We start from the raw sequence: 15,846 nt of genomic DNA, 5'->3' as shown, positions 1-15,846 counted from the left end.
CAAGGGGGAAACAATAGTTGGAATTTATCTTTGCTGGCTTCAAAACTTTGGAGTCCTGGGTCCCACTCAATGTAATTATCATTAAATTGGTTGAAAGGTTAGAGAAAGGGAGAGTGCCAGTATGAGGTGGGGGTGGTGCTCCTTAGGGGATCAGCCTTGAGTCCAGTGGCCCTGAACGCCCACATGAATGGGCCAGATGACAAAAAAGAGAATATATTCAGAGTCAGCATTCATGTTAAGGGGTGGGGGTAGGGCAGCCAGAAAAGCAACCTTGGCAATTACATAAGTGATCAACACAAACAGGCAGACTTGTCTAGAAGAGATTTCATGTTTAGAAACAATCACACACACAATCAGCAATGTAGCATTAGTAAGACCATGATATTGGGATGAAGAAATGCAACTTGTAGGAATTCCATACTTCCAAACCCGCATTAACTCTATCCCTTTCCAAACTCCACAGCTAAAGATGGGAGGGAGAATTTGGACAACATTCAAGGAAGAGCCACAGAAGTGATTGAACTGGGCTGGGACATGAGAATGAAAGACTTCTACAAAAAAGTTAAATGAATTAGGTTTATTGAACTTGGAGATAGACACCCTTGTAAGGGCAATAATAAACAAAAATAGAAAAAGGTTTAAGTTACAACACACAAGAATAAAATTAGATGTAAAGAAGACTTTCCTCAGTTTTAAGGTGGATAAGTGGGTTGTTAAATTACAACAGATTTCTCTAGGAGGGTCTGTTGTACTCCAGGCTCGCTGGGAGGCAGACCTGGATAACCTCTGAGTATATTTGTCTCCCACCTGGCACTGCTGAGACTACTTCAGAGTACTTATTTAGGTCCATGATTGAAAATTAAGAGGCAGCCAGTGACTCCATTGTTATAAAGGCCACAAGATTTGGTTATCTTTTATAAAGAGAAATGGAAACATACAACAGAGCTCTTCCTCAAGTCCTGCACTGGGAACATTAGCACACAGCAGGACCTTTCCTATGTAGACACAGTGCAGATTTGATCTGTGGTGCAGCCAAACTAAAACACAGGTCATGGATTGTTTCCCCACTTTTGGTATGAACAAGCCCTTAATCAAGTATCTGATCTAGGGACGGTAACATTGGCTATTTGAGTGCAGGCACCCTAGGTTGTTAATGTCTGTTTCCCAACACTATTCCATTCCAACATTTTTCTTTACCTAAAGTGGGATAATGATCATTAAAAAAGAACACAATAATTTTCCTTACAACACTGCTGATAACTAATAATCACACAGTTGCATGTAAATTAATTCTTTAAATTTAATCAGTCATTTATAAAACTCCCCAATTAGTAAAAGTTGGCTTATTTTAATAGCCTTAAACATTGGCTGCTATTTAAACAAGACATTCTAAAAAAAAAAAAAAAAAAAAAAAGGCAATCACATAATAGTTTATAGTAATTTACAAGTGGATGGTATACATTTAGATACAGAGGTAGAAGTTCACTTTTACAATGTTTCACTAATACACATATACCAAATTCAAGGCACAAAATAGTTTGCTTTACAAAAAAATACTGTAAAAATGTCATTTGCTGTTCTACAACGTGAATAAAACTTTCAAAAGAATCTTTACACCTTTCCATACATATGCCATAGAATAAGATTTCTCCCTCTCACTCATTATAGTTGGCACAAAAATGGGGACTTTTCAATGTAGAAGTTCCCATTTTTAAAACCTGTTTCTTTGCAGAGCTGCTATGTATTCTAGGTAAGAGTCCATCCAAAGAAACGAAACACAGCAACTTCCTGAGGGAAGGGCACTTTCTGTATGCAGCAAAATTCATAGGTAGAAAATGGATGATCTTTTAGGATAATTAGGTCTCCAGACACTTAATGAAGTATTTCAGAGATAAAATTAAAAATTCAAGGCTGGGCGCAGTGGCTCATGCCTGTAATCCCAGCACTTTGGGAGGCTGAGGCGGGCGGATCATGATGTCAAGAGATGGAGACAATCGTGACCAACATGGTGAAACCCCATCTCTACTAAAAATATAAAAATTAGCTGGGCATGGTGGCGCGTGCTTGTAGTCCCAGCTACTCAGGAGGCTGAGGCAGGAGAATCACTTGAACCTGTGAGGCAGAGACTGCAGTGAGCCGAGATTGTGCTACTGCACTGCAGCCTGGTACAGAGCGAGACTCTGTCTCAAAAAAAAAAAAAAAAATTCAGCTAATACTTTAGTCATTGTGACTTTAAGAAAGAGACTTGGTCACCTTTACTGTAATACTCAGATATCATTTACTTCAGTTGATGCAGATTTCAAAATTCCTTTTCAAAAGAGCTAAACATACAAACACCATGAAAAAGCCACCTAGGCCTTGCAAAACGGAAACTTAGAAAACATGAGAAAATATAGCACTATCAGTCTGTGAAATTGCGAAGATGTCAACTGGCTGGAGTTTAATAACAAGAATGAGTAAACTCTATAGGAATTCTGAAAAATCACACACATGAAATATACAGTCTAGTTATCATTTCTAGACTTCCTGCTCATTAAAAAAATAATGGTAACCTGAAGATGTCACACAGTGCTTCTCTAAAGATTTGACTGGTTTTTGGGTTCTGCCTAAAAGGACCCTGTTGGCAACAACCTAAGTTCACTTTTACTGATCACATTTTCCAAGTACTCTAGTCGGTTAATTTACACTTTATTTTTTTAAAAAGTTGATTAAAAAAAGAAACAACACAAGTTTAGAATCCATAAAATGTCAGCAATGCTGATGTGCATTGGACTGAAACATCTGGATCATCTTCTGATAGAAGCAATATTCCATACAAAAAGATTCTTAGATTCCATTTTTTGCTTCATTATTGTTTGTGGCTTGCTTTCTTTGAGCAATAAAGGGGTACATACACTTGTCCGCTCCTAGGAACCGATACATGCACACAACTGCTTCAAATGGGAGGATGCTGAAAAAGGAAAGTCACAGCTGTTAGCAAACTTGAAGTTTCAACTAAGGCATCAGGCAGGCATGGAGAGACCTGGTCAGTGAGGGAACCCTCCCAGTTACCTCTTCATGAAGGTCACGATGTACATGAGGCGAGGGGTGCAGATCATGGGCTGGTCAGTGAGGATGGCCTTCATGGCCTGCTTCACACAGTAATCAGGCTTCAGAGGTGGCAGAAAAGGCTCAATTTCTTTCCTGAAAGTTATTTATTCAAAAACAAAATGAAGAATTAACACAATAGAAAAGACTGGAAATACATATCAAAACATTAACAGTGACGTTATCTGAGTGATGGGATTTTGGGTACATTTTGTTTTCTTCATAGTGCTTTTCTGTATTTTCCAAATTTTCCTACTATGAACACATTTTACTGGCACAGTCTAGAAAACAAGTTGGGGGAAAAAAAGTAAAATTGGTCTGCTTTTCCATAAGATGAAAAAGTCATGTTTTTAAGATGCCTTAAAATGTATTTCAAATTATTTTCCTATGTTTTGCTTTCAATAGAAAGAGGAGAGGGTGTTTGGCATAGCAAACACTAATCCCAAGCAAGATGCCAAGCTTTTAGTATTAGGTGTAGTCAAAATGAGGGGGTAAGCTTTCAAAGTGAAAGGAGGGCCAGATATCTACTTTCCAGGATGCTGGAAGAGGGAAAGCTAAGGTATATTCTCTAGGGGCCCCTGAAATGAAGGGCATATAGACATCCTACCTTCAGTTTAATTCACTAGGTTACATGTTGAAATTTATTCCTTTCATTCTTCATTTTGCCACCATAGCTTTGGACCCCTGCACCTGCTGCTATGCTACACTGGAGGAAACAGAGCTCTGCAAGACCCTCAGCAACTGCCTCCCAAGTACATAAGAGGAAAACAAAACAAAACAAAACAAACCACCAACACACACACACATGTTCACACAAACACACACGTGTGTGGGATAAGAGGCAGAGCTGGAGTCCATTTTCCAGTTGAGACTTGGAGTTACCCTGACTTTGGAGTGATTCAAATCACCTTCCACCTATTTTGCTGCTTTTTCAGTTCAGTACACGTTAAGAATGGCCCCCAACCAACAGGGAACTGGTTTGGTTATCTTCCTTTGCCTTTCAAATTCACCCTAGCAAAGATTTCAAAGTAAGCATGTCTTCACAAGCATCCTCTTAATGATTCACGGTTTTGTTTATTCTGCTGAGCTCAAGTCAGATGTCACTTGACATTTATATTCCCACATGCCTCCTTTCTATGTGTGTGGGTATTTTATTTCATTTTTCAGTACATCTAAATGGTTCTTCTCATTCTGCCAGAGTGAATCTAGTTACATACGCTTGCTGCAAAAAGGACGTTTCCAAATCTGGAGTGTAATATTCAATGGTCTTTTCAGAAGAAAGGCACGTTAATCTCTGTGCCAGTGACATTGTTTCACATCCAGACCCAAGTCACATGAAGGAATTTTCTTCTGGAATCCCTATTTACCAATACCAATATTAAAGAAACAAGTAACTCCAAAAGGTGAGCTTCTAAGCAAAAGACTGGATATTTATGTTTTCTCTTTACAGAGAAGCCATTTCCTATCTGATGATTCTGGATTAATTTCTGCAAATTAGTATCAGTGTGGCACCAGTCTGTTCCTTGCCATCTTATACACCAATTTTACAAACTTAATCTTGACCAATGAAAGCCACAGATTGTCAAATGATAGTTAAAATACAAGGCTATGTTTGAAAGTCCAATTCCACATATTCTCCCAATATTATTCTTTTTATCAGTAATAATATAGGTTCTCACTGACCTGATTCGGCAGCCTCTGAACATGCCAGTGTCTACAAGATAAGGGCAAACCAAAGTTGTTTTAATTCCATCCTTTTCAGCAGCCTTTAGTTCATGGCTCAGGGATTCATGAAAACCCACAACTCCAAATTTACTGGCACAGTAATCCTGAGTTAAAGAGGGGAGAAAGCAGAAATACTAAGCATATGCCCCTATCCCCAACCCAACTGAAGCCTCCCTGGTCCTATTACTATGGTTGGATGTCTAATACATAGGGTTACAGGTGACTACACGAAGAAAAGGAAATCATTTTAAAAAACAGATACCTGGCTGGGCGCGGTGGCTCACGTCTGTAATCCCAGCACTTTGGGAAGCCAAGGTGGCTGGATCACTTGAGGTCAGGAGTTCGAGACCAGCCTGGCCAAAATGGTGAAACCCCGCCTCTACTAAAAATACAAAAATTAGCTGGGCATGGTGGGCATGTGCCTGTAGTCCCAGCTACTCAGGAGGCTGAGGCAGGAGAATTGCTTGAACCTGGGAAGTGGAGGTTGCAATTAGCCGAGATCATGCCACTGCACTCCAGCCTGTGCGATAAGAGTGAGACTCCATCTCAAAAAAACAAAACAAAACAAAACAAAAACAAAGACAGATACCTGATGTGGTTCAGTGCAGAAATAATATTTTCAAAGCAACAGCAGAAACAGATGAATGCTTTTTGTCACATCAACTAAGTATCATATTACTTTGGGGAAGTTACCATAAAGGATTCTATGAAAGCTAACAAGCTGAAGTTAAAATGGAGAGAGGTTCACTTTGAAGTGTCTGGAAAATTTACAAATGGTCTCTTGTTCAGTAAAGGAGAAAGAAAAACCAGTTTGTTTAATGCAAGAAGAATAAAGGCAAATCTAGCTTAGGCTATAAATTGTTATGATTTGACTTTCTTTGTATGGTGAAGTTAAAATGAAAATGATAACCATGCCTTGTAATCTTAAACTAGAACTTAACCTAAGGGCACACAATATAGGAAAAAAGTTATTGTCCATGGCCCAACTTTAGAAATGGAATCCCTTGATATGGGTGCTATTTAAATAATGTGTCCTTTTGCATATTTGCATGGAGTGATGTTTTCAGTTTTACAGGCATGCAGAGGACAAACAGGACAGAACAATATATGTACTCATGCTTTATCATCTGAATATCGTGAAGAACAGGGTTTGATGAAATCCAGTTCTACAATCCTACAAACTTACAATGCAGGATACCTGACCACCTCATCTGATGGGCTAATTAATACAAGATAGCTCAGTTTTGGCAAGGTGACCACAACCGAACGTGAACCTCTGGCCTCATTCTTCTGTTTCCCGCAGCCTTCCATGGTTCTATTCTTGGCCCTGTGCCTCCTGCCATCGTCAAGCGAAGCTGCTAATAAAAATGGACACACTGAGGGCTGGCCCATATACTTTTCTTGTTGCTGCTGCTTTGTCAAACTAGTGTAAGAGATTTTATGGCAGAAGAGGCAGAAGTCCATTCCCTTTTTTCATTTTGTTTTAGAGACAGGGTCTTGCTCTGTCTCCCAGGCTGAAGTGCAGTGGTGCCATCATAGCTCACTGCAGTCTTGAACACCTGGGCTCAAGCGATTCTCCCACCTCAGCCTCCCAAGTAGCTAGGACTACAGGTGCACGCCACCACACCTGACTTAGAATTCCCTTCCGGTGGCTGGCCCTGGGTTCCTGTGGAACATCCTATACGCAGCACACATGCAGAGTGCCTTTGTGCAGCTTTCATGAATGGAGGTGCAGCAGGTGCTCTCCTGGAGGTTCTGATGTACTTATCACAGGATAAACAGATTGAATGAAAGAAATGCTATATATCTGACAAACCTCAACTCCGGCAGTACTGAACAATCCCAAGGAACTTGCAACTGTCACAATATGACCATGATTAATCTCCAGCATCGTAGGAAGAAAAGCCTTAGTGGTCTGAAACAAAGTTAGATTCAAGTTTTAGAACTGACATCACGAATTTCATCTAAAACCCAATCCAAGATCACAAAACAAATTTTTATTCACAAGATGTTACATTTCCCAATTCCTTTAAAAATATTTTACGTTTATCAAGAAGATCTTTTAATTGTCTGGTTAGCTTAGCACTGTATCATCAGCATGGCAGGCCTATTGTAAGTCATGACCGACAAGACTGTAATGTAAGAGCTTTTGTGGACAGTGTCTAGAGATGAAAAGAGAGCCATTGGCAGAAGGTTCTTAATCACCTTTCAAGTGACAGTTATCTGCTAATTTAAAGTACTCCCAAGCCAGAGATTTGTTTCTGCTCATGACACTTCAATGCAGCTATCTCATGGTTTGGGAGGGACCACAGCCTACTACAAACATTGCCTTGTATTAATGTGTGCCTTATGGCGATGTCTACATAGTAACAGACCCATCAATGAAGAGATACTTCAGCAGTGTGCTCTGGAATCCCAAGGCTTACCACCAAAGTGAACTAGCAGGAGACAAAGTATTTTAGGATGTAAAAAACAGGGTAAATTATAGAACTATTTTTGTGAAAAACATATTATAATGCCAACTGTACACTGACAAGAACGTGTATCATTCTGAACAGTCACATTCACTTGCTGTATTAGTGGGTTTCACTGCAAGGACTCTGCCACAGATGCAGGTGACTGGCCACACAGTGAGGCAGTGTGTGGCACACGTTCCAGGGTGGGGGACCCAGGGGCCCTGGAACTTGTGCTAGAGGTGGCACAAAATCAGAGGCGGCGCTGATTTCTTACTCACTAAACTCTTTTCTCTCTAGCTCGCTTGTCTTCAAAATGCAAGGCTGTATCAGACAAAAAAGAAAAAAAAAAAAATTACTTCAAATTGCTTACAATGATCTATTAACTACTCTACCAGGCTCCCAACAGTTTTATAACCTGCTTCTTAAAAGAAAGCAGTGAAGAGCAATCTGTCTACTGCTGAGTTATCTCCTACTGCCAGCACAGCTTCCCATGATTTATGAAGTTAAAAAAACCCACACAACCAAACACTACAGAGCAGACTTAAGGAAGAGCTGCATTCCCTTCTCAGAGGATTTACTGGCTAAGGTATCACTGAGTTTTTGCATGAAACCTAGTTTGGGTTTGTGGGTTTTTTCTGGGGGGGGTGGGGGTGGGGGTGGGGTGGGGGACAGGGTTTTGCAGTGTTGCCCAGGTTGGAGTGCAACGGCATAATCATAGCCTCGAACTCCTGGGCTCAAGTGGTCCTTCTGCCTCAGCCTCCCGAGTAGCTGGGACTACAGATACACGTCACCATGCCCAGCTAATTTTTAATTTTTTGTAGAGAAGGGGTCTCACTATGTTGCCCAGGCCAGTCTTGAACTCCTGGGCTCAAGTGATCCTCCCGTCTCGGCCTCCTAAAGTGCTGGGATTACAGGCATGAGCCACTGCCCTTGACCCTATCTAATTTGTTATAATTTTTATGTGTAAAGCTTGAAAACAGCAATTCCATTAATTCTGATGTTTTTCTATGCTCCCATCAATTATTCATACAGATGCCACATGAATTTTTGTGAAGTATCCCAAGGTCTTCCCAGTCATCATGCATCACCCCAGTCCCAACTCATACCGTTTGAGTTTCCTCATCAGTACCCATGAAATGCTTATTCTCACCTGTGTTATTTGACCCAGGAACTCTTCTGATAATCTATCCCTGACCCTTCCTATGTAAATCAAAGTGTAATATTCATCACATATTTATATAGTCTCTCATACTTTTCAAAGTGCTTTATGTCACTGGAGTCTCCTAATAATTCTTTATTGAAGGTAGTTAGGGTGTTAAATCTTTATCTAATATTATTCTAGGTCAGCCTGACTTTGTCTATATTTCTGTAAGACGTATAGTCAGTACCATTCACCTTAACATGATTATATGTTTAATAGTGTTTTGATTTTGATTGTCTTATACTTATTTGTCTGACTGTTCCAGACTAAGCTGGAAGACCCAGATCAATCTTCCAAATATTAAGGGAAAATTACTTTGCTACACAGAGACAGGCACTGTGGAGGAGAACTAGTGATACGGTTTGGATCTGTGCCCCTACCCAAATCTCATGTCAACTATAATCCCCAATGTCAGAGGTATGGCCTGGTGGGAGGTAACTGGACCATGGGAGTGATCTTTCATGTATGGTTCAGGACCATTTCCTGGTGCTGCTCTAGTGATAATGAGTGAGTTCTTGCGAGATCGGGTTGTTAAAATGTGTGCAGCCCCCACCCCTACCCACCCCCTCACTTCCTCCTGCTTCCGCAGTGTTTACTGCTGTACCCCCTTTGCCTTCTACCATGATTGAAAGCTCCCTGAGGCTTCCCCAGAAATGGAGCAGAAGCCTCTATGCCTGCTGTACAGCCTGCAGAACCATGAGCCAAGTAGACTTCTTGATTTTGTAAATTACCCAGTCTCACGAATTTCTGTATGGCAGTATGAGAACAGACTAATACAGCAAGTGAACCCACTCCTTATTACTGCATTGCCCAAGTACAATGCTGAGGAAGAGAGACACATGTTTCAGCTTGATTGTATTTCTTTGTAGTAGTAAAAACAGAAAGAGTAATTATGACAGTAATTATTATTTTGATCTGTTACTAAAAAAAGTCAAGAACTGGTACTTCAGGTTATTATGGGTTCAACTTTAGGCTCTATAATTTATACATGGTTATTATATCACAGAATTGAAAAAAAGTAACATCACAATGGAGTTTATGTATTCCAATCTAAACTAGAAAACAGCTGGGCACAGTGGCTCACACTTGTAATCCCCAAGCTTTGGGGGAGGCTAAGGCAGGAGGATCACTTGAGCCCAGGAGTTCAAGACCACCCTAGGAAACACTGTGAAACCCTGACTCTACAAAAAAATACAAAAAGTTAGCCAGGCATGTACTTGGTTACCTGACAAATCTGAATCACTCACTCACATGTCCACTCTAACTCGAGCCAGCGGCTGGCTCTGACTAGAAACTCAGATATCATAGCAGGTTGGCTCTAATGACTTCCCTGTATTCACGTGCTCTGGTCATGCCTGCAGGTGTTAAATGACTAATCCAGATCCCCAGCACCACATCAAGGTAGGTGACAGAAGATTAACAAGTTCCTAAATGTTCTTTAAGTGTAATTTGTTGCAAGGTTCTGAAACTGATTAATGTCCCCTCCCCTTCTTGCCCTGAAATGAATCTGGTGGTATTAAGTTATATAAAATAGTTCCAGTTTCTCCATAAGGAGGGTACTATGGCTGCATATTCTAAAAAATGTGATTTGGGGACACATTTCCCACTGTGGGACCCTCCCCCCACCCCCAAATTGTTTGAAGAAGAGTTAAGCTACTGGTTTAAAGGAAAAGGAAACAAAAAAGGGCGAGGGGGACAGAGAGAGAGAGAGAGAGAGAGAGAGAGAGAGAGAGAGAGAGAGAGAGGGGGGGGGGAGAGAGAGAGAGAGAGAGAGAGAGAGAGAGAGAGAGAGAGAGAGAGAGAGAGAGAGGAGGCGGGAAGAGAGAAGGGAGAAAGAGAAACCAAACAATCCAGATATGGCTATGTGAAAAAAATCTTTTCCAGTTGTGGGCTATAAACATTTGGGGAAATACATTCCAATTTTAAAGAGTAAAGTATGACACAGATTGGCTTGTTGTAATACGAAGCTTTCTTTTGAGAGGGAGATTGTTTTGTTTTGTAAAGCACAGGTGGGTCAATGTTCAGTTTAAAACTTGATTTCTTTGCCTAATCAAGGACAAATTTGGCCTTCTGTATAAATTAAATCCAACGTATCTTTGCATTTTCTACATTTTAAGACAAAGATCCATATTCTTTATTTGAAAGGCTCATTAATTACAGGCAACACTGCAATTACTATAACAACCACTCACAGCGTCAACAACCACCAAAGAGCTGAGCGGTGGGAACTGAGAGGTGAAGAAAGCTATCTAGGGCCGCTAATCAGCCTGAGATCCCAGACAGCTTGTTTCTAAAGCTGGTGTCAAACATTTACTCAGCTCTGCTCTGTGTCGGGCAAAGGCAGGCTTGGGGTAGGAGCACCCACATGAGGACCACTCGGGTTTCTTTTAAGCCTGTGCTCAGGTTCCCGCTGGAGCCCAGTACACGTGACTGAGCATGAAGGCTGTTAATCATTTCCTTTGCTGCCTGAATAGAGGCGAGCAATTACTCCAAACTCCTGCCTTATGTCTGGGGCGCATTATTAAACAAACTTTGATCAACATGAATTCTATTCCATATTTTGCAAGAAAAATGCTATAGTTGGGTGACTAGAAAGCATCACATTTTCAGGAATTTTCCCAAGTAACCTGACTAGTTTTCTTTTCTAATTACTCTTGCCCTCAACAGTCTGGTAGATGACATTTGAGATAGCACAGCATATTCTGTCCTTGACACTGCTTGACAGCACAAAGAAATCTGGCACTTTGCAATGAATTATTAATGTGCACAAATATTGTAGCATGTATGAGGTAGAGACCAGCAAAAGGTGAAGTGCTAGTTGCCATGACACCAGTCAGTTCAAGCTAAGGTTCATAATCTTTAACTTTGTCTCAAAGAGTCGTCAGAAGAACATAAAGGGCAAATCTGAAACACACAGCCAAACGGCTTCAGTATAAATTAATGCCTGTGAGGCATGGGCGGATCTGAGAGGGCAGCACAGATAATTTGCTGACCAATAGTACTGCTGAGTTATACCAACTATAAGGATGGATAGATCAGGAGTTATCATCCAGTAAAGGGGTCTCCAAATGCAGTACATGTGATCAGTCTCCAGAGTGAGCTGGTGCCCATGCTGGTTGGCAAGGTTTGCTAGATGCTAACTGTAAGTCAGAGAATTGCACTCTATTGCAGTGTCCTCTTGCCTGTCTACAAAACAGAAGAAGACATCAAGTTCTTCCGCAGGAAAATATGGTTGACTCTTGATCTGGGGGGGGTCTCGAAGTCAGTAACCAATATGTGAACCAAGAAGTTTACAGAATTTAGAGTTGGAAGGGGCCTAGGGATTTTCTTATCTGCAAAAGAGAAAACTTTTAATAACTGACTTTGTCTATTAAGTGTGGAGCTAGAACTTTGATTACCATGATTAATTTGATCACAAGATTCCAATATCATAATCTGCTACCAGCTGACGGGGTTGCTGTGTGATTTAAAAAAAAAAAAAAAGGAAGGACATTCAAATGGACACTGACATTCCTACGAAACATGCTTAACAAGTCTAATATCTCCTTAGCTCCTCAGGGCTCCTCTTCAAAGCACTGGGCACGTTGAAAGATAACTGTAAAGGTCACATTTGTGATATAAGCAAGAACTTCTTAAACAGACGTGTAAGTAACTGCACATAGACATGACATGTCATAGCTCGAGAAATCTTTTAAAGTAAAGTTTACGCCAAATTAACTTCCAACAGCTCCGACTCTCCAGACCATTACTGGTACTCTTAATGACAGACTGTGCAGCCCAGAGCCTGCAGCTGCAGTGTCAGGACAAATTAGCCTAAAGTGGAACAAAAGTCAATGTGAAGAAATGTGGTATCCGGCAAAGTCTGACTTTTGAAATTCTGAGATTGATGACATTTTAAAGGTGTAGGTACAACAGAATGTGTTTTCCATATTTGTAAGCAATTCTAGGTTCCTGAGCACTAAGAGAAAAGCAAAGTTAATTTCTCACCATAGGAGAAGGCCTCATTATTTTTGTGCACATACACGACTGTCCTGTGATCAATTCAAGAGAAGGTATCTTTTAAAAGAATGGTTTTGAAATGTTTATCTCTTATTTGAAATCTAAGAAAGAGAGTAGACATTCATTTCCAAAGAGGACCATAAATCATATAACGCTGGGAGAAAGGTCACCACCACCAGCACAGTACAGTTTTCTCACGTATGCTTAAGGTTTTTCAGAATTTCCAAATGTTAGCATGATATAAACTTTGAATAAAAAAGAACACCATCAAGACTCCACTGAACAAAGAACGTCTGACCGGAAACGCTTACGGCACCCATCACATGGCTGGGCAACTTTCCTCTACTGTTCCACCCCTTCTGCCTGTGCAGCTGCCAGAGTTAACTTATCTTTATCAGAATCACAAAGGAACACTCTCCCGCTTATTTACAAGGCTAAAATGACATCTGGTGGCACTCTTCTCTGAGAACTCAGTCACTGTGCCTGGAAAATGATTCAAAAACACAAACTTTTGCGGGGCAACTGTAGGAGTATTCTTGTGCATGTGGTAAGTACTAACTGCTGATGTTGCTGAAATGTTCCACTAGTCCCTGTAGCCTCACAATGTTTTATTCATTGTCCTGTGATCAATTCAAAAAAGCCATCTTTTAAAAGAATCATTTTGAAGTGTTTATCTTTTATTTGAACATCCAAGAAAGAATAGGCATTCACTTCCAAAGGGGACCATACATCCTATCATGCCTGAAGGTGCTTAAAATACAGTGAACTGTGTTAAAGTTAACAGGATACATCATTAGTGTGTTCAAAAATGTAAAATGGTGACATACTACCAGCTCACCTGGGTAAGAAAAATATGTCTAAAGTACCTCTAAAGGTATCTATTTATTAAATATACTGACCAAACTTTAGACATTTTACTTTGACCGTAGAAAGTATTATTTGAAAAAAACAATCTTCATTCCAAAATTATATCTTTAATTAGGAAGTAAAACCTACATCTGTATTTGCTAGCAGTACCAACTTTAAATATTCTAGCTGCAGGTGACAACAGAAATTCTAACATGCATATGTTGTTGCGTAATAGCCTCTTTTTCCTACTTGGGTATGTTTGTAGAGACAGAAAGGTCTCCTGACCAATTGTGCAACAGAGCCCCAAGATATTAAGCTTGCAACTACTGTCTCAGACTTAACAAAATGTTCATCTTAATTTCTATCACATTGAGACAAAACATTCACTCTTTAGATAATACAGGAGAGACTAAAGAATATGTCATAATAGTCAAATTTGCGCCAATGTTAAATCTATCCTTTTAAAAACATGTATTATTGTGAGGCCACAGGGATTAGCGTAACATTTGAACAGAATCAGCAGTTAGTACTCAACGCACATGCACAAGAATACTCCTACAGTTGCCCTGCAACCAAGAAGCTAATAAAAGAGCCAGGCTTTTCAAATGAACACCTCGATGATGACACCATTAATTATTCAGCAAAAATAAATGCTTCATTAACTTGTCTTCACACTGTTAAAGGATAGGATGAATTTACCTCAAGGCAGCAACTCAGATATCAACATTCCCTTACATTTTAGAGCTCACTATGCAGAAATACCAGAAATAAGGTGACTTAAAACTCAATTTGTCTGTAAAATACACTGGCCTTTGGAATCCAGAAACCCACTTGGTCCTGACTGCCCGTTACTTAACCTTCCTTTTGTTCCTTGACCTCTCTGGATCTTGACTGAACTCATTTGTGAGACAAAAGAGGAGATCTCCAAAGTTTTTTCATCTCAAATATGTTATGATTTATATTCAACAATTATTTTTCCAACTCCTACCACACACCCAAAATACTGAGGTCACGCTGAGGTATTATTTGCCTAAGACTCTCATAAATGACTCAATAAGGGATCAACTCCATTAGTGCAGTGGCCAGCATTGAGTGATCAGCAAAAATCTCATTGAGTATTTCTATGATGTCACGGCTGTGCCTTTTAACATAACTTGAATGTATGCCTCTTACCTATTAAAAAAATTACAAATTATTTGTTTGAAACAATCATCCTTTTTCTGTGTTTTATTTGAGTTCATGGAGGCTCTACGTGTTAAACAATGAATGCTCAGCACTGTTTCTGAAATGCTGTTTTCCCTGATCTTTTCCCTGCCGGGCCCTAGATGATCAAATGAGTGTTCAATGATCTCCTTAAGCCTCAGGCCCCTCCCCCTATTTAATAACTCTTTATGGAATAATGAAAATAACCCACAAAATTGCAGCCAAATAGCTTGCCAAACAACAGGCTGTCATTAATCTCTTTGCTTTGCCCCAAACTCAAATTGCATCTTAGAAATTGTAATAAAGACAGATCTTCCAAAGGGCAGAGGCTTTGGTTCTGCTCTAGTGACCAGTTAACTACTTCCATGACGCATAAACACATGCATGTGAGCTTAGCCACTGCTCAGGCCATCTGCAGTGGCAGACTTCCTAGCCCCTGTTCCAACAGCATGGCTTTCAATGTGCCCATGATCATCAACCCCTGTAATTCTAATTGTAAATAGTTTAAATTCTTCCCTGCTTTCTAGTTTGCTTACTGTGAAATCTTTAAAAAAATTAAAATCTTTACCTAAATGAAGGGTAAATATATTCAAGAGATTACAGCTGAAAACTTATTCTGTTTTTAAACATGCACTGCTAGAACTTAGAATTCACTCAACATATATTAGGGTCTATGAGGTACCTACATTGGGATAGGCATTGTTAAAAAACAAAAATAAATATTTGTGAACCTCTTCAAGGATTTTAAAGATTGCAGATGGCAGCTTTCCTATAAATCAGTGGTTTGCTACATTAGAATCACCTAGGCAGCTTTTCCTCCTGGTGTTCAGGACACATCTCAGACCAATTATACCAGAATCTCCAATGGGAGAATCAGGCATCAGAAGGCAACGTCCCTCAGGTGGTTCCCATTTGTAGCTGAGTTCGGGAACCAGTGCTCTAGAACAGCGTTTCTTAATCTCAGCACCATTACATTTGGGCCTGGGTAATTTTAAGCCATAGGATTGCCCTATGCATGGAAGGATCTTTAAGCAGCATCCCTGACCTCTCTCCACTAGATGCCAGTAGCAGCTCCACCAGTCTGACAAGAAAAATGTCTCCAGATGTTACCAATGTCCCCTGGGGGCAAAATCACCCACATGAGAACTGCTCACTAGAAAGAACATGTACATTAGGAAAGGAAGTCCCATATACTCCAGTGATGATTTTCCCTTAAGTTTTCATTCTCATATTGTAATGACATTTTCCTAGGTTTGGAATATATTTGGGGCTGGAAATTGAAAAAAAAAAAAAAAAAAGCCAACAACTTAAATATGGACTCAAAAC

At 40.1% G+C, this 15,846-nt stretch overlaps 1 protein-coding gene across 1 annotated transcript in view; it reads right to left on the bottom strand.

Annotated features, from left to right (window-relative positions):
- Nucleotides 1-560: 560 nt before the first annotated feature.
- The window catches only part of RDH10 (retinol dehydrogenase 10), a 29,965-nt gene continuing 14,679 nt past the window's right edge, over nt 561-15,846 (bottom strand). The window contains exons 3-6 of the mRNA XM_025393971.1: nt 6,629-6,727; nt 4,771-4,916; nt 3,052-3,183; nt 561-2,950 (exon numbers count right to left, since the gene is read on the bottom strand). Of these exons, the coding sequence (XP_025249756.1) occupies nt 2,827-2,950; nt 3,052-3,183; nt 4,771-4,916; nt 6,629-6,727 (501 nt within the window). The 3' untranslated portion in view covers nt 561-2,826. The remainder of the gene's footprint in view (nt 2,951-3,051; nt 3,184-4,770; nt 4,917-6,628; nt 6,728-15,846) is intronic.

Source organism: Theropithecus gelada, chromosome 8, assembly GCF_003255815.1.
Source record: "Theropithecus gelada isolate Dixy chromosome 8, Tgel_1.0, whole genome shotgun sequence".
Lineage (NCBI taxonomy): Eukaryota > Metazoa > Chordata > Mammalia > Primates > Cercopithecidae > Theropithecus > Theropithecus gelada.
Note: the sequence above shows the minus strand (reverse complement) of the source record. Positions and strands in the feature narration are given on the sequence as shown.